The sequence below is a fragment of the Ambystoma mexicanum genome, chromosome 8 (assembly GCF_040938575.1).
Source record: "Ambystoma mexicanum isolate Mex_15411 chromosome 8, UKY_AmexF1_1, whole genome shotgun sequence".
NCBI classification, from domain to species: domain Eukaryota; kingdom Metazoa; phylum Chordata; class Amphibia; order Caudata; family Ambystomatidae; genus Ambystoma; species Ambystoma mexicanum.
Window position 1 is genome coordinate 888,851,245 of NC_090929.1, and position 19,697 is coordinate 888,870,941.

A 19,697-nucleotide genomic window follows, 5' to 3' on the forward strand; every position below is an offset into this window, starting at 1 on the left:
ACATATTGGGTCTCCCGAACTCAGTCCTGGTAACTAATTCAATCCCCATCAATAACTTCAAGGAATTGGAAGGCGAGACGACCGTACGAGCAAGGCCAAAGGTTAGAGGTATAAATAAACATACATTTAAAAAGTCTTAATTTAAATAAGACTTGTTCTTCAAGGAAGTTCTTAAAGAGCTCAAAGCTACCAAAGTCTGAATTTCTGGAAGCCCAAAAAGGTCAGAAGAAAAATATCGAAAGGAGGCCAAAGGAAAGAAGAAAAGGGCGAAGAAGAAACACCAAAGTGTGATTTCGGGCTTCCAAGCATCCAACAATAACCAAAGCGGATCATAACTTGTCTGTATTTAAGTTGGAAGCAGATAGCCCAATTTCTAAAGAACTGTCATCAGCAACTTTGGGACCAGATCCGAGTGGGCTTGAACCAATTGAACCATGAAAGTAGGGATGTAGAAAGAATTGTTTTTTAATATGGAAAGATGGTGAGGAACCATTTATTAATATGCTGAAACTCTTGAAATATTTGGGCCATATTCCGGTAGTACGTACCATCAGGTCTTCGATATAGATTTCACCAAGTAAGTGGTACCCGAGAAATCTGTGGCTCATTTTTTCTCTAAAATGGTAGCTTCTTTGATGGAAACAGTGGATTTCTGACTAATGGGCTTACATATTTTTATTCCACAACCAACGTCCAATAATAAGGAAATGAACACACTAGAATCTTGTAAGAAAACGTGCTGGGATCATTTTAGGTTGATTAAAATAAGTTGTGTACAGACAACTAAGGCCCAAGAAGGGCACTGTGTTCTAGTGACACTCCCAAAAAGAAAGGTCAAGGAAAATACTGTTCATGATTACCTAGATCACTACATGAATATGTTGCAGCAAATAAGAGGCCTGCTTTTAAAGGAGACCTGGATTATACCAACAACAAACATTATTGAATAATGTGAATCCTTTAAAGAACGAGTACAATAAATGTAAGTAAATGCACATTTAACAAACCAAGATCTGTAAGGTTTAAGAAGAATATACTGACATTCAATTATAGGTAATGAGAAAAGATACATTTGGCTAGAACTTGATGCAAATAAATTAGCAGTACGATTACTAGTATACAGTACAGGTATATATTCAAGTACTTTTAATTGGATGTAGTGTACAAAAAATGGTATGAAATTAGATTTTTTTTTAATACTATAATCGTCTGAATGACATGATATGGCATTTATAACGCGCCTGTACACAAGTGTTTCTAGGAGCGAATAATACTAATTACTTTCATTGTTCATTTTTTTTTACAAATCAATGCGTTTTTTTTATTTCCTTATATCGATGCCTATGATTTTTACTATGCAATTATACAATTAATTTTTAAATATCAGATACTGATTATGTACTGTTAATAGAGAGTTAGCCCCAAAGAAGCTCAGCATAGGCTTGCTACTAAACAGGTCATATGTAGTGAAACACCTGTAGGCAGAGACAAAGGCACAGAATATTAGCATGGTGTAGACTAAGACATGAAGTGGCTAGATTGCAAAAATATTGAATTGACAGATGTTATGTGAAATGGTATTGATTAAATGAATGAATTTTCTAATGACCGTACTGAAATAATTTAATGTAAAATAGAGAACCACACAATTGTGTTGGTTCTTTCATGTATAAATGAAACATATAACTGCATATTTATTGATTTTACTTATGTACTTATCAAATAGATAAATATGTTGTATCATAATTCTAATCTTTTTTATTTTTTATTGTAATGTTAGTTTATTACAAACTTTTATCACTTTTTTTTAATCACATTTCAACATTCAACATCACAATACAAAGGAAAAAAATCAAAACAAAATCAGTCATTTCATTTAATGTATTATTGTCTACCTTAAGCGGATTACATTTAACATAACTCAGGCTTTAGAATGTAATCAAGATAGTCAATTATTGCACAAGTTAACACCAATTCTCCATATTTCCATTAATTGGGGCGAATTTGCTTAGAAAATGAGTCCTTGGAATCTTTACATTCGGGCATTCAATAAGATGTTTTAATGACTCCATTTCTGTTGTACAATATTGGCAAAGATTATCTGTTGTCTCCTTGTCTTTTTTTAATAACATCTCTTTTGTTCTGTATAAGTTCAATCGCAACCTTAGAAATTGGTCCCGATGATGGCGTGATGGAAATTGAACTAAATACTTCGGTGGCTGTTCTAGTCCTTTGAATGCAGGCCCAAGATAGAGCGATGAAGTAAGAAGATTACGTTCAGCTTCATTTTGTATCCAAAGCCATCTTTTCAGTTTCTGTTTAGCAATTTGTGGGCGATGTAATACAGTTTGTGTCAATATCGGCTTGATCTAAGATGACATGTAGCAACTCTGTCCAGTGATTTAGAAGGCCAGCATACGGGAGATTTGTTTTTGGTGCCAGGATCCAATAGGGTGGAGCTGGTACATCTAGGTGCATTTTCCTCCAGAGCTATCGTTTTCCAAAGTACTGTTCCATATAAGGAATCAAGACATAGTTCATATCTAATAGCTGCATTAGATACATTTATTTGGGAGTTTAAGAACCTTCTTCCAAAATGCACCCTCCAGAAACAACCACAATGATTTATTTATATTCCAACCAGCCTTGCTTCCGAAGGCGATTGTTGGAACTACCTTCTGCAAGTAAAATGTCAAAATAGGATTTAGGGAAAATTGTCCATACTCGGCGTGCAGTCTAAACCCGTGCAGTGAAAACATTTGCAGGCGCTCTACTAGGGCTTGACACCACATTTGGATGGGTTAAATTGAATGCCCAAATAGCGAATAGACGAGACTGATTCAATTAATTCACCTGATATTTTACATGGGAAATTTTTAGTTCATCGGCTACTCTGCACACCAAATTTCATAATTTTCGTCTTTTTAACATTGACTTGGAGGTCGTTCCTTTCAAGATAAGTCTGGAGAGTGTTTAATAATCTTTGCATCCCAATTGGACTTGAATCAATCAGCACCAAATCATCGGCATAAGTGACCCAGCTTATTTGTTCACCATTAATTTTTGGTGGGAATGCTTTTGCCTCCTCGAGATATTTTGGCAAGTCAGAAATGAAGAGCTTAAAGAGCAGGGCTGCAAGAGGACAGCCCTGTTTAACTCCTTTTTCGGTCTTTATTTCATTGGTAAGGTCTCCTTGGTTATTAATACGAACACGAATTCTGGTGTTTTGATGGAGGGCTATTATTGGTTCCAATAGTTCTGGAGGACACGACCACGACGCAGCTTTTCCCATAAGAGGCATCTATTTATACTGTCAAACGCCTGTCGAAGATCAACAAAGGTGAGGTAAAGTTGTTTTTTTTTTGGATAGCTTCAAGCTTTAAGATGTTTAACAGGGTTTGATTTAACTCAAAGCCTACCCCTTGCGTGAAGCCAGTTTGGCGAATGTCAGTAAGCCCTGCATTGGTTGCCCATAATGCTAGCTTTTTTTGGAGGAAGGTCGCAAAAATCTTACCTATAATATCTAGTAGGGCAATCGGGCGATAGTTTGAAGGATCGTCCCGATTGCCCGTTTTATAAATTGGAACCACAATAGCCAAGACCAAGAAACAGGTATTTTCATTTCACTTGCGATTTTCTCAAAAAGCAGCGCTATAAATTGCGACCTTGAATCTATATTTGCTTTTAAAGTGTAATTAGTCAGTCTATCTGGACCTGCAGCTCTAGAATTATTTAATTTCTGGATTGCAGCTGCAATATCTTCCGATGTTTCTATAACATTCCAAGGGACATGAACCAGCAATTTTGCAGTTAGACCTGCAGCTGGGGGTATTCCAAATACGGCAGTAAAATGTTTCTCCCATGCGCTGGAAGCAATGTTACTCATTAGCATACAGCTTTGACTTAATGAGCCATTGTTTAGAATTGCCCAGATCTGTTTAGACTTGTGTTTTAAAATTAAGCGAAGAATCTCTTCGCCTCGTTCCTGGTCTCGAATTGTGGAACAAGACTTTAACCAATTCCTATATTTTTACTTCCTTTTCTTTATGGCCAATGTTGTGCTCTCATTCCGGGCTTTTTTTAAATGCTGAATGTCTTGGAGTGTTCTTTTTGCTTCTTTCACCAATCTGCTTGATACATGTTTATTTACACAAACCGTAGTTTTGTTTCCACATGATTTCGACTTGAATTGTGAAAGTAGTGGTGCATAATCAATCACCGCACTTAGGGGACGGACAGTCGAGAACATAAGCTCTTTTAGTGCATTTATTTGTTGATTATTTATCCTCAGTCTATTAGTTCCTTGATTGATTTGAAGGACCTTAGGATTTAATGAACACATGGTCTCGCTATGTAATCTCCAGGTTAATTTTAAGACATCATGATCGCTTTTGGAAGTTTTCTGAATCGATAGATCATCAATCTTGCAAAGACGATTTTTGGAAGACCAAAAATAGTCTATCGTCGAAGAGATGTTGCTGTGCCAGGTTGGTCTAGCGGGAATGTCTCCTCTGACGTTTCCGTTTAACATGGTACAGTCTCTTATTTTTAATTCTAATCTTCATGCATTTTTCCAGAACTACATAACTGTTCAAGTTGACATTGTATGGCATCGGAAGGTAACAGGCCAAGGTAACAGGAGTATCCTGTGATTTGATCGTATCTAAACAAAAGCACAACGTTAGGATGAATAGAGCATAACAGTAGGATGTGCAAAATACCTTCTGGGTAGCCATGTAGTTTCCTATTGAACTAGCACATTTACACCCATATTGGTTGGCTTATGCAGATGGCCTGATCGTCTTTAATCAAACCCTGATCAGTCTGCAAAGGAAATGATCAGCTTTTTTGAATAATGCGGACTGCATTAACATAGCCATACATTCTAAGAAATCTAAGATTTTAAACTTTAAGGAAAATTTAACTGAAAATAATAGTTGGCAGTTGGGTAGAGAAAAAAGCAAATAGAGAAGGAACTTGTATACTTGGGTTTTAAACTTTCAATTGTAAGGGAAATTTGAAGTCCAGCACAAACAAAAAATTAAACCTGCGATAACTCAGCTAAAACATTCTTTTTTACATGTACATTTCCTTCCATTAAATATTAGAATATGAAAATTGTCTCGACTTTATGTTACGGTTTGAGGTTTGAAAATGAGAATCTGGGAAAAAATGTTAAAGATAGGAGATCTCATTGTGTGGAAATATGTGCTGGGGTATCCAATGTTGGTGCCAAACAGTTTAATTAGATTTGAATTAGGGATGGCCTCTATTGAAGCTATTTGGGCATGGAAAAGTCCAACTGTACGCAAAATTGTTGATTTCCCCATTTGAAGATCTAAGGATCATGTGGCTGAATAAGTTAATGGTGAAATTTAACAATTTCACCGACTTTAATAACATAATATTGGTGCATTGGACAGAGATTAGGAGACCCCAATTACAAATCCTTTGCAGGTAAAAAGGAAGCTGTTCAAAAAGGACTGGATTAGTATTGTGGAATCATTGTATCCATACTCACTGTTTAGAGGTCTTGCTGTAACTGAGTGCCAGAGGAAGGTGCAGTCACAGTATTTTATTTGGTTTTTATCAAGTGTTGAGCTTTGTATAGGCAATGCAAATTCAATCTTGTACCAACTAGAGAAGTATTAGGACCAAGCTTACAAATCCTATCAAGTCTTCGGAATTGTTAACATTTCTGCTAACTGAATGTAAGGAAACCTTGGACCTCTGTTAGGCAGAATCCTGTGCAGTGCCCTTAGGGACCACTACACACAATTAAGACTACAGGTGGCTATACAAGTTTTACCTTTGGTACAAGTCTGTACTACTATTTTAAAGTGGAAGCAGTAGCGGAGATTAAACAGGCTCATCTCAAGAGTATATGAGCAGTAGCAGATATTACACAAAGGGACCACAATTACTGTGACTCAAGCAAACACTGACTCAAGGTTTCAGGTAAAAAAAAAAAAAAGTACTTTTATTTTTAAACCATTCGTTATAAACACAACACTTCTATTAATTCAAAACCACATGGAAAATACACTAAAACCAACGAAATCACTTTGGTACACGAACTCAAGGTAAGTACCCTGTGTTTTAACGGACCGGTTTTGTGAAACAAAAGATGGTACCGGGAATACACTTGCGATCACTTTTTGACAGTAATGACAGTTCGGTCTTACTAAAGAAACGCGTATCCGCGGCAAGAAATGTTACCGGGGCAAAAACACACTTAGCACCTGAGTTAACCAGAGAGAGTTGGGGGCAAAAATCATAGGCAATACTTTTGTCAAGGCAGAGAATCAGAGACCACTATTTGACGGAATTCAACAGTCAAAAGGCCGGAGCCAGTGTCAAGTAGAACCGGGTTCCTGTTGTCGAGGATCACACAGTCTGACAGTTCAAGATTCAACGTTGCCAGGAGAACTTGGATATTGTCAACCGAGGAAGCAAAAGTTTTGAGGGAAAACGAGGGCAAGCCTTGGAGGCTAAGAAGAGGGGGTTCACCCTAATTCCTCAAGCAGAACACAGTACCTTATTCAATGAAGAAGCTGGTGCCACGGCAGTGGTTCCTGTTGGTTTCCTGCAGATCCACGGTTCCTGGAGCTTCGGTGCTAAGGACGGCGTCTGGAGGGGTCTGCACCACACAGGTATGAAGCCTGCAGCAGTGACGGTGAATAAAAGGTGCACCCCTTAAAAACAGGAGAGGCTCTTCAGATGGCTATCCGGACCACTACAGCAGTGTGCAGCGATTTCGACCAGAAAGAGGATCCTCTGATTGTAGAAGATGAGTTGGTTATCCCCACCAAGCTCGAGGGAAGACGACTCCAGACTGGATCTTCTCTGGTCGTCGAAGGGTAGATAGCTCAGAACTGCAGCAGGGCTTCACCGGGACGGGATAGTTGCAGCAGCCGCCTTCTCTTCGGTTCCTTGTAGTTCCAGTGGCGAATCTGACTTATAGCCCAAGAGACCTGCCTTTTATGCGAAAATCCCCCATTCACACAGCCAGGCTGTCAATCACGCAGCAGGGGGGTTTTCCAGCCCGGACAACCACCTCAGCCAATCATGGCAAAGTGCGACTTGGGTTTCCTAGGATACCCTGTGCAGGGGGTGACTACACCCCTCCCTCACATTCAGCCCACCTAGACACCCAGGCGCCTGGAGGAGGGCTTCTTAGCAGAAGCCTGCCAAAAGACGGTGAACAAAGAAGGCAAACCTGGTTTGCCACGCAAAGTAAAACACAAGAAGGACTTTAACAAAAAGAAATGGCGAATAAACCCAATCGGAGCCAAAAGAAAAAGTATTTGGTCAAGCTGGTTTAAGTTTGAGGCTAATATAATAGCCTAAAACAATACCACGTTTATATAATATAATCGCGGTAGAAAAGTTAGGGTAGATACCACTGCCACCAGCCAAGTCTAAATGTTAAGAGTGAAACAATGCTCTAGGAGGTACAGATAAAAAGGGATATGGAGTAACCCTTTCCAGTACTCTATGTAAAATGGGGTGTACTGGGTCTGCAGTTTATAAAGTGACTATATGAAGTTAATGGCAACTTTACATGTTTCTGGGGGACTGTAGTCGGCCCCAGAAAAATTGAGTCATTGGAAAGTCTTGGAGACAACCCTGTGTTACTGCACTGAAGGTGCTGTGTAACACACAAGAATTTTGGCTCATGGAGTGGTGTGCTCCAGAGCCCAAGATCACACAAGTAGAAAAACACAGGACAAAACACATGCAAGAGTGGGGAAAAAAGGTACTTGACCAAATACACTTTCTTTTGGCTCTGGTCAGGTTTATTTGAAATTTCTTTTTGTGAAAGTACTTCTTGTGTTTCACTTTGTGTGGCAAACCAGGTTTGCCTTCTTTGTTCACCGTCTTTTGGCGGGCTTCTCCGAAGAAGCCCTCCTTTTGGCGCCTTAGTGTCTAGGTGGGTTGAAAGTGAGGGAGGGATGTAGTCACCCCCATCACAGGGTCTCCTTGGAAACCCAAGTCGCTCTTTGCGTCCATTGGCTGGATGGGTTGTCCGGGCTGGACAACCCCCTTGCTGTGTGATGGACAGCCAGGCTGTGTGAATGGTGGATTTTCGCATAAACGGTAGGACTCTTGGGCTGTTAGTGAGAGTCGCCACTGGAACTGCAAGGAATCAAAGAAGCGGAGAAGAAGACGGCGGCTGCAACTACCGAGTCCCGGTGAAGCCCTGCTGCAGTCCTAAACTATCTACCCTTCAACGACAAGAGAAGATCCAGTCTGGAGTCTCCTTCCCTTGAGCCTGGTGGGATCAACCAGCTTACCTTCCACAGGAAGAGGATCCTCTTCTTGAACAAAATCTCTGCACTCAGCTGTAGTGGTCCAGATAGCCACCCGAAGAGCCTTTCCTATTTTAAAGGAGCGCACCTTTTATTCACCATTGCTTTTGCTGCTGCTGGCTTCATCCGTGGGTAGTGCAGATCGCTCCAGATGTCGTCGTCCTTGTCCCCATGACTGAAGCTACAGGAACCGCGAGTCTGCAGGAACTACCAGGAACAACTCCCATAGCACCAGCTCTTCTTCATTTTGAATAAGGTACTGTGTCCAACTTCGATGAATTGGGGTGAACCCTTTTCTCCTCCCTAAAGGCTTGACCTCATCTTCCATCCTTCTTATAACTTTTGCCTCCCTTTTGACAATATCCAAGTACGCCTGGCAATCTCGAATCATGAACTGTGCTAACCTTGTGATCCTCGACAACAGGACCCCTGTCCCATTGACAATGGTGCATGCCTATTGAGTTATCTTCGTGTTAGGAAAGTGTCTTGTGATTCTATCTGCCTTGACAAAAGTATTGCCTATGATTTTTGACCTCAACTCCCGTGTGTCAATTCATGTGCTAAGTATGTTTGACTATGGTAACATTTCTTCACGCGGGTACGCGTCTTTCGTAAGACCGAATTGTCGTTACTGTCAAAAAGTGGTCCCCTAGCAACCCCCAGTAACGGCTTTGTTTCACAACACCGGTCTGTCAAAACCAAAGGTACTTACCTTGAATTGTTCTGCACAAGGGGAATTGGTTGTGTGTAGTGTATTTTGAAGTGTGGTTTTAATTTAATAGAAGTTTAGTGTTTTGTGAACAGATGTTTTAAAATAAATGTCCTTTTACTTTTTAACCAAAAACCTTGAGTCAGTGTTTGCTTGAGTCACAGTAATTGTAGTCCTTTGTGTAATCTCTACTACTGCTCATTTGCTCTTGAGATAAGTCTGGCTGCTCCGTTACTGCTACCACTATAACAGTGTAGCACAGGCTTGTACCAAAGGTGAAATTGTACTACCACCTGTAGTCTTAATCTTGTGTAGTGGTCCGTAAGGCACTGGCCAGGATTATGCCTAACATTGGCAACGCCAACAATTTCCTCCGGCTTTGCTGCGGCCCCTGTAGGCTTCCTGGGCCGAGGAACAGGATGGTTGATGGTACGAAGAGAAGTTGCCACCAAATCCTTTGGAGGCACCATGGGACTTGCCTCCGGAGGTCGAAAGGGCGGCCATCGCTGTTGTTGTGCCCAAGGCACGAGCCGTCACGGTATCTGCCTGGATGGTTTGCAGAGATTCATCCATCTTGCCGAACAAGTTATCCCTTAAGGATATGTCCAATACCCTTGTCTGGACGTCCCGACAGAAAATGGTGGCCTTCAGCTTACCACGCAGACAAAGGCAAACACTGTTGCCCATCTGGCGGAAGCCGGGGTCGGCGATGCCTGTGGCCACTGTGATGGCATGGTCCGTTGCCACCTCGACTTCTTGTAAGATTTTAAGGGCCTCCACCCTCTTGTCTGGAAGGAAGTCTAGGAGAGGGGTGATTTTAAACCAAAGCTCTTTGTCATAGCGGGCCACGATGGCAAGAGCGTTGGCCGCTTTAATGGTCGTTGCCGCCGACGAGATGACCCGTCACCCCATGGCATCTAGCTTCTTTCCATCGCCGTCCGGCAGGGAAGTGGAAGCCGCTGACCCTGCAGATTTCTTCCCGGCCGCTGCCGAGACCACAGAGTCCAGGGACGGCTGAGATCTGAAACACTTCAGTGCAGTCTGGCACCCTGTATTTCTTCTCGTACCAGTCTCTTTGCCGGGGCCGAGGACGGGTTCTTCAGGAGGGACAGTCCTTCATCCCAAATGTCGTCCAAGTGAGGGATCGAGAGCACGGTTCTCCTCTTGGCCTCTGTGCACTGATAAAGGAATCCCTCCTCCTGTTCCTCAGGGATCAGTTGAAATAGCTCTGAGGCCCTAGAGATCATGGCATGGAATGAGCCAATCTAGTCGGGTGCAGAATCCCTGGGTACCGGCGACGGGAGGTCCGTTCCCTCGTCGCCCTCCGTACCCGTCGTGTTCGTCTCGTCCCTCGGCCGAGGGGATGGAGGTGAAGGATGGTAGGGTGGAGGCAGATGGACTAGTCTCCGCTTAGGTGGCGAGTCCCCCGATGGTCCATGCGCCGCTGGATCGCCCGGAGGCACGGGCATCCTTGTCCTCATCTCTGAGCACATGGTGTGCAGAGCTTGTAGGATGTCCGCCGACATGTCCGTCGGTGGTGGCAGCAGTTGTGACGGGAGCATCGGCAGTGGAGTGGTGTCCTCCGGTTCCTCACCGCCCTGCCGCCCCTCATCGGTTCCTTCGTCGCTTTCCACGTCCGCCTCGTCGGGGTCCTTCCCGTAGGACCTGGCCTCAAACTTCTTGTCAAGCACTGTCTTCAGGCCCGAGAGCTTGTCCTCCTCGGAGATATCGGAGTCCGGCAGGACTACCGTGCCCTCCCACCCCCCTTCTTCTCGGCCAGGGGCGATGGCCTCGGGGTGACGATCGCCATCTTCACGGGAGACTTCTCAATGGGCAGGAAAGCTAATTTCCTCTGAGTGGGCAGGGAAATTCTCGTCTTGGGGGTCGTCTCCACTGGGGCCGCATCTGCGGCCTTCGCCAGGGACACCACCACTCCCTCAATAGATGCCTTAGCCTGGTGAACCTGGGCCTTCACAACCTTGGGCGCGTCTCAGGCCTTCTCCGTGGGGTGAAGGTCAGGGCCTTGCTCCCCTTGGCTTTCTCTGTTGAAGTCGACCGGGCCTTCTCCAGAAGCTTACCCCAGGTGGTCTGACTTCCTTTTCTTTGCTGAGCTGGAGCATTGGCTCGCGGTTCACACCGTCGGCGATGCTGCGCCCGGCCTGGCTGCCGCGGAGCCCATACCAACTAGTAGTGCTTTGCCTTATGTTGGGCCCCCATCGCCGGAGCGCCTTCAAAGATCTTAGAAAACCGCTCAGATTTTCTTTTGGGAGAAGCATTCCTCAGCCCGCATCCTGGGCAGATCCTGAACAGAGGCGCCGAGTCTCCTTTATCCTCGGCCATGTCCACACGGTGTAGGCCTCCAAGAATCTTCTGCAATGCTCCAAGAAGTAAACTCAACGAAAAACCGCCCTTGAGGGGCGTAGAAAGTTCCAAAAAACGGGTCCCCCGTTAGTCAGATGATGGATCGCTGGAGGCTCGATTGACCGAAAAATAGAGCAAAACTGTTAGAAAATTGCAAAACGCAGTAAAAGCTCGAGAGCTATAGCACGAGGTCTCCCAACACTTGAACGTGCGGTAACAATCTTAAGATGGCTGCCAGAGGAGCGGCTTAGGTCGAGGGCAGTCATTGGCTGGGGACAGTATGACCCAGAGACCAGTGATTGGTTATTAGGAGAACAGTTCAGAAACTGAAACTGATTTTTTTCTTTACTGACTGTTCCCAGCCTGACGGGGAATATTCATGAGCATGTGAATCCATGCCAGACCCCATGCTGGAGAATTATTATATTAAGGATTAAAAAAAATATATATATATATATATATATATATATATAGGTAGACATAACAGAGTTGCTTATTGCTGTGCTGAAAAAAGCTCTAGCCCACCTGGTGCTTTCATGGCTGCCGCTGTTTTTCCCTACTTAAGGAGCCCTCCAGCCTCTTTTCCTTTGCAAATGGGGATCGGGTGCAAGTGGATCTAGGTCACCTGGCCCAAGCACCACCTACCTTCTTAGCCCTCCCTCTTCCTTTCTGCTCTTAACTCTTAGATCAAGGGCGTCTCTCGCCTGGCCGTCCAAAGCGAATGGCTGACGAAAAGGGCAATTCCTGTTTGGACCTGTTCGGACCCAAGGCCGACCCCCTGCTCAGACAGCAGGTAAGCATTCACCAACATGTGTTTACTCCCTCTGTCCCCACAGGCCATCCCCATCCCCTCTGGTCCCCCTGTGATGTTCCCTTGTGCCCCCCCCCCCCCGCCGCACACAGGTGTTGCCTGTTTTGCTTCATTCCTCTATCCTGCTCTCTCCCCCTCCCACCCTTTCTCAACTCTCATGCTGGACTTCCTTTCATCTTGTACTCATGGTGGCCCCGATTCATGCTGTTCCCATCTTTATCTTGTATCCTGGCTTACAACATTGTTTTACTTCTGACTTCTGCAGTTGTATTCGCTCTCCCTTCTTGCTTCTCCACTCTTTTTGACTGCTTACTCGGTTCTCTCCTCTCCCTTTCTCCCTCCTCCCCTTACTTTCCTCTATGCACTTATTCTTATCAGAATTGTCCCTGGACCTAGTATGATGGCAACCTTGTCCGCCGGCCCCCCTTGTTATTTTTCCTCCCACCCTAACCCCTCCTCCCCCAAGACACCATCTGAAATGTCGTCAGGCCTAGTACGATGGTCGCTTGTTTTGTTGCTCCCCTCCCTTTCTACACCTCTCTCCGTCACCTTTTGTTTTTCTCTGGCTCTACCAGAAACGTCATCAGGCCTAGAGAGGTAGTCGCCTGTCTGTTTCCATTTCCTTCCCACTCTACCCCCTCCCTTCCTTATCTATGTCTTAGCTCTTGCACTATCTGAAATGTCGTCAGGCCGAGTACAATAGTTAATTTCACATCCTTACTGTTCATGACCTGTAAGAATGTCATTGTATTTTCCCCTGTTCCCTCCCTTGAGGTGCTTTGAAACACATTGTGTATTGGTGCTATATAAATAAACTACATCATATCATTGCTCTTACCTGCACCAAGGCATGAACAGCATTAAGTTGTCCGACTACCCTTACACGCTCCTCTCCACATAAGGAGTCATATGAACATGTTGTTTCCATGGTGACAAGGCAGTGTCTGTTGCGTGCACTGTACTCCACCAGATTTATCAGCAGACCCAAACCCTGCAAACCGAAGAAATTGAACATTTTTATAACTCAAACTCTGCTTTGAGAGAACAGTGGTGTTATATTAGCAATTCGAACAGTTTTTGGAGAGTATCATATTCTTGTTCCCTCATCTTCCTTACACATTTAGAAAAGTGTTGATACCCTTCACTTGTGCAATTCTGAAACTCCTTTAAATACTGTTACTAGGGTGGAGGTAGAGTGTTTTCAAGAGAAGGGGTGAGGGGTTGAGGGGAAGAGAAAAGCATGGGCACAGGATGCAGGGTAGTAAGGAAAGGAGGACCAGGCACTTTCTAAGATGAAATTACACAGAGATGCATTTTAAAAATGAAGGACTGCAGACTAAACTAATCAAAGGGAAATTAAAGTATTTTCTTCTAACTACATTAATTTATAAAACAGTACATTAATTCAAAACAGCACATCATTTAAAACTAGGGGATATACATAACGGTATGCTTCATCTGGTTAATAGCAGCTGTTACAGGGGTGCAATATAGGTTGAAGAAATCAAAATGACCAATGTGGGTGACACATGGCTACCCCTTTGCTGTATTTTTCCTAGACAAAGAGCCAACTAACATCTAAGGATTTGTTAGCCAGAAAACACGTATCATAAGGGGCAAGTAAATAATTTGGATGACAGACCAAATGTCTCAGACTAGTGGTAAAGGCATATTAGTGCTGGCAGATTCTTTGGTTTTTGGAAGTCCTTTGGTGTAGGGTTCAGAAAGACGAACATAATAGCAGGTTTTTCCAAACTGGGGCTGGTAAACATAACAGAGCAGACTGGCTGCAGTCCAGTCTCAGGCAGGGAGGGAGCTGGTATAAGGTACAAATCACATGCAGGCATACCGAATAAGACAGTCCAAGTAGTGTATCCTCAAAAATATATACTCTGTACACTTGACTGTTATGCACAAACTGTGTAAACAGGTTAAGTAAAAATATTGTAAAGCAGACTGATAAATCACAAATGTATTTATATACAAAAAAATAAATCATATAGTAAATGTGATCTTGAAGGTAAAAATACAACTTCTGAATTAATTACATAATCAGTGTCCAATGTGCACAATTCAATCTAGAACCAAAGCATAAAACAAAGCTCTACATGTTTCAGGATTACTATCCCTTCCTCAGAAGCAAAGAAATTCTGTTTGTTTTGGTCACACGTTCATTGAAATCTCCAATTCTGACAATGATTTTCTGACAAAGAATACTTGGTGTGCAGGGGACGGCAGTGGTCCACAGACAGTGGACACAGATCTTTCCTATTGCAATTGTATATCCAAGTGCCTAGGGTGTTTTTCTCCCCCGTACCCACCCCCAAATCATAAATATTAGGTATGGGGTGTGGCCAGCCGGGATGTGAAGCGGATGTGTCGCTCCCGAACTCCCTACAGATGTCCCATCCATTTTTTTCGTGCAGCCTGGCAATAAAAAACTGCCAGCTAATAACATCGATGCGGCCACGGAATGGTGCGGGAGTGCACACGCCCGGTATAATGCCTGTGATAGTGTTACGAGGACGTTGATAGGAGAGCTGGAACCTGTTAAGCCTAAAATGGCAGGCGTACTCTACAGCAAGCAAGATCGCTAATGAACCAGCCAGAAGAAGTGATCACTGATCAGGAGTATGCAGGTGGCCAGGAGCACAGCGAGAAGACAAGACGGATAAGATAAATGGTCGGAGCGGACATTGTAGTGGCTGGAAGTCCAGAGGCAGTGGGACACGATCGTGAGGCAGTGGGACACGATCGTATGGCTGTGGGCGGCCTGACACAGAGTAGCGGGAGGCCGCTCGGACCGTGTTCGGAGACAGAGCGAGGGGGCTGAGAAGAACAGTAAGTACATCAATAAGCCATGCAGTGGACCGCAAGAGCACGACCCCCTGAGCGAGGTCAGGGGTGCAAATAGATCGAGAGGAAGGAACCTGAAAGCGCCCAACACCAACAGGCGCACCGCGCCACACACTGCAGGAGCATGGCAATCTACACTCAAAGGACCAGTGGGGAACCAGTACTGACAGAGGCAGCAGGCAGTGCATGACGCCGCACGAAGGCGAGACTGCTCTGAGCGAGAAAGCAAACACAAGGCATTCAGTGGGAGTGCTCCCTGGAAGGATCCGGAGATGGAGAGACCAGTGCCGAAAAAAAACAACTGTGGGAGCGGGTGTAGCAGGACTGACAGCGATAAGAAGTGTGGGAGGAGGATTTGAACCCCCCCCCGCCCTGCTTGCAGGCGGCCAACATTTTGGTGTGCCCTAGGGAGCGGGACTCAGAGGATTCAAACGCTATGCGCAATACGATGCAGAGATCCTCAGAGGCATCCAGCTCCTGCAAGTCTCTGTGGTGGGAGGGTTGGAGGCGGGAGCAGTGAGAGAACCCGGCTGGAGGGTATATGATACACACAGGCCCATCACTAAAAGATGTGAATTCAGCAGTTGCTACCGTGACAGGGAGGCTAAGCCACGAGCACTACAGAGGCACAGCTGGCAAGGAGAGGATTCGGCAAACATTGGAAGGGCCTAGCGATGTACTAACCGGGCAAAAGCCTGCTCAGGAAGCAGTGGATATATGCCGGAACGATGAGGAAGAACACCCCTGCAAAACCAAGGCAGACAAAATTGGAGGCATTGGCGAAGAAAGTTGACCAGATGAGAGCCAGGGACTGCAGAAGAACAACGGATGGAAAATAGCTCTGAACCCCCTACAGATGGCCCTGATAGCAGAATACATGCGTCGATTGCAGCGCTTAGACCATCCATGGAGACCCGCATTGGGAAAATAAAATGCAATGTCAGACTCCTGAGACAGGATGTGCAATCTAGAAGGCAGAGTAGGAAAAACTGAGGCAAGAGTGGAAGAGGTCTGCGCCACCATGAAAGAGCTACAAGATTAAATCAAGGAATTGACCACACAGTGCGCGTGTTGCAGGACCCAGCAAAAGACGTTGAAGGGAGAGCACAGAAGTAAGGAACAAGTTACTTACCTGTAACTGTTGTTCTCCAGCATGGGTCTGGCATGGATTTACATGCTCATGAATATTCCACGTCAGGCTGGGAATCCTCGGTAGAGAAAAAATCAATTTCAGTTTCTTTTCTGAAATGTCTTTCTCCTAACAACCAATCACTGGTCTCTGGGTCATACTGCCCCCAGCCAATGATTTCCCTCTACCTAAGACCCTCTGGCATCCATCTTCAGATTTGGTAGCACGTAAAGTGGCAGTAGGACCAAGAGAAGAGACGCAGAGGGGTAGGCGGGAGGGTTCACATGTGAAACCATGCTAGAGAACAACAGTTAGAGATAAGTAACCTGTTCCTTCTCCAGCATGGGGTCTGGCATGGATTCACATGCTCGTGAATAAAGAATACATAGCAGTACACACATGCACAACCACAGGAGGTGGCCAGGCTCAACATTAAGCATCTCAACATCAAGCATCTCTTACCTCCTTACCAAGCTCACCTTCAAGTGAACAAGTTGTGCAGCCCTGCTTGGCAGACTCTGGACTCCTCCCTGCATTCCCGGTTGACGCAGTAGAATCTTGTGAAGGTATGCATCGACCTCCACGTAGCAGCACTGCAGATGTCCAGCTTGGGCACACCAGACAGGAACGCCGTAGTTGCAGCGATCGCTCTGGTCGAATGTGCTCTCAGACGGCCAGGCAACGGTCGGTTTGCCAACCGGTGACAATGGGTGATGCAGCCGGAGAGGGCTTTCTCTTGGTTCACAGGGCCAAAGTTCATGAACAATTGTGACGTCTTCCGAAAACTCTTCATGCAGTACACACAGAACTTCAACGCTCTAGCCACATCCAGCGAGTTCAAAGTCCTCTCAGCCGCGACGAAGGCTACAGGTAACACCAAGGGCTCATTTAGATGAAAGTCCGAAGGCATCTTGGGCATGAAGGAGGGGTGCGTCCGTAGCATCATCTTGTGGAATGAGAAGTAAGGTGGCTTACAAGAGAGGGTCTGGATCTCTCCCACTCATCGTGCGGAGGGGATGGCCACAAGAAACAATGTTTTCCACAACAAAAATGTCAGTGGCGCAGAATGCATAGGGTCGAAAGGTGGACTCTTGAGTCTAGTCAGCACCACATTGAGCTCCCATGCCGGGGCCAGAGCCTTCACCAGCGTGCACGAACGGAAAAGTCCTTTGACAAACTCCTTGATCAGGCGGTGTGACCACAGCGACGACCGTCCCGGAGTTCTGATGTAGCGGCGATAGCTGCCAGATGAACCTTAATGGAAGCATGTGCCTCCCCCACTTTGGCCATCGGCAGCAAATATGGCAGCATCTGTGGAGCCGTAATCCGTAGAAGGTTGATATTCTGTGCACGGCACCATACTGCAAACCTCTTCCACTTATGTCCGTAGCATTTCAGTGTAGACAAAGCCCTGGCCTTGGTAAGCACCTCCCTGCAGTCCGCCGGGATATTGTATCCTCCAAACCCTAGCGCTGCAGGAGCCAAGCCTGCAAGTTCAGCAACCCTGGGTCATGATGCAGGATTGCGCCTCCTTCTCTGGCAAGGTGATCTGCGATCACTGGAAGCTTAATTGGTGGGGACGCCGACATGTCCAGAAGGTCCGGGTACCATATCTGTCTCGGCCACGCCAGTGCGACGAGGATCATCCTGCATCAGGACCGTCTGAGTTGATGGACTAGTCGCAGAAGCAACGGCATCGGAGTGAACGCATACAGAAACAGGCCGTCCCATGGGAATGAGAATGCGTCCACCCATGCTCCCCAGCTGGGGAAACCTGCTGGCGAACCTCAGGCACTTGGTGTTCGTTGCAAACAGATCGATGTGGGGATTGCCCCATCATCAGAACAGAAGATCCACTTGGTCCTGCCGAAGCTCCCACTCGTGGCAAGAGCGCAGCTCCCTGCTGAGGCAATCTGCGATTGTGTTCTTCACTCCTGCCAGATGAAACTGGAAAAACATCCTCTGGGCAACGGCCCAGTGCCATAGTTCCTGCGCCTCTCTGGAGAGTGCTGGGGATCTGGTGCCCTGCTGCTTCCGGATGTAGAACATTGTGGTGGTGTTGTCCGAGAAGACATGCATCACCTTGCCCTTGAGGGATGGAAGGAAAGACTTGAGGGCCCAAAACACTGCCCGTAGCTCCAGTACGTTGATATGCAACGACTTCTCCTCCAGTAGCCGCATGCCTCTTGTGTGGAGACTTCCAGTGTGCGCGCCCCATTCTTCCAGGGAGGCGTCTGTCGTGACCGTCTCCTAATGAGATGGGGTCTGGAAATCTGCGCCCGCCGACAGATGCGTGCAGACTCCCCACCGCTGTACCGCTCGAAGGAAATCCTTGTTGAGAGACATCTTGTCCTCGAAGCTTCCCGATACCTGAATCAAACGGGCGTCAAGGAACTCTTGCAGTGGCCACATCAGCAGCCTGCACAGCTGAATGAGGTATATGCATGCAACATCATGCCGAGAAGAGACTTGATGGTCCTCACCCTTGTGATCTTCAGGGTCAACATCCGGTGTACCTTGCCCAGGATGGCTGCTATCCTCTCCTCCGACAGAGATGCCAGGCATGACATTGTTGAGTCGAGACCCCAGAAATAGTGTGTCTTGCGATGGTACACAGCAAGATTTTGCATAGTTCACCAAGAACCTCAGCTCCGTCAGCACCTGGATGGTTTCCGCCGTGTGTGCGATCTCCCTAGATTTGCGCTCGGATGAGCCAGTCGTCCAGATAGGGGTAAACTTGGATCCCTCGTAGACGCAGCCGCGGAGCCACTGGCGCCAGGCACTTGGTGAAAACCATTGGTGCTGACATCAATCAGAAGCGAAGGGCCTTGTACTGATGTTGCACTTGAACCACGAAGCGCAGAAACTTGCGGTGTCCCTTGTGAATGGGGATGTGAAAGTAGTCATCCTCCAAGTCCAGCGACGATAGGAAATCGCCTTCTTCCTGCTGTCCTAGCACATGCTGAAGGGTGACCATCCGAAACTTCTGGTATCTGATGTACTTGTTCAGACGGCGGAGGTCCAGGATGGGCCTCCAACCGCCAGTCTTCTTGACGAGGAAGTACTGAGAGTAAACTCCGGTGCCCCGGGGCCTCTTTGGGACAAGCTCTATTGCACCCTTCTTCAGCATGGGACGCAGCTCCACCAGAAGCTGAGGGACGTGGTTTTCCTGCATGGCCACGGGTGGTATGCAAGTACACTGTCGTTGGAATTCCAGAGTGTGTCTGTGGGCCAGAGCGTCCAGCACCCAACGGTCGGTGGAGATGGACTTCCACACGCTGATTAAGTTTGCAGCTGGCCTCCCACCAGGATGCACGGGTGGGGACCCGACATCATGGCTGGTTCAATCTTGCTTCGCTGCGGAGGACACCCTGGAGACCTTGGCAACGACGGCAAACTACTCCGGACTTGCTGCGGCCCCTGTAGGCCACCAGGGCCGAAAAGCTGGACGGTAGGACAATGAGCTTCCACCAAAGCCCTTGAAGCAACCTTGGGAATTGCCTCCAGCAGTCCGAAAGG

General features: G+C 46.1%; 1 protein-coding gene across 1 annotated transcript in view; it reads right to left on the reverse strand.

The window, feature by feature from the left end:
- Positions 1-19,697, reverse strand: part of WAPL (WAPL cohesin release factor) — a 1,736,851-nt gene that overhangs the window by 347,592 nt on the left and 1,369,562 nt on the right. Inside the window, exon 15 of the mRNA XM_069610766.1 lies at positions 13,032-13,184. Within this exon, the coding sequence (XP_069466867.1) occupies positions 13,032-13,184 (153 nt within the window). The remainder of the gene's footprint in view (positions 1-13,031; positions 13,185-19,697) is intronic.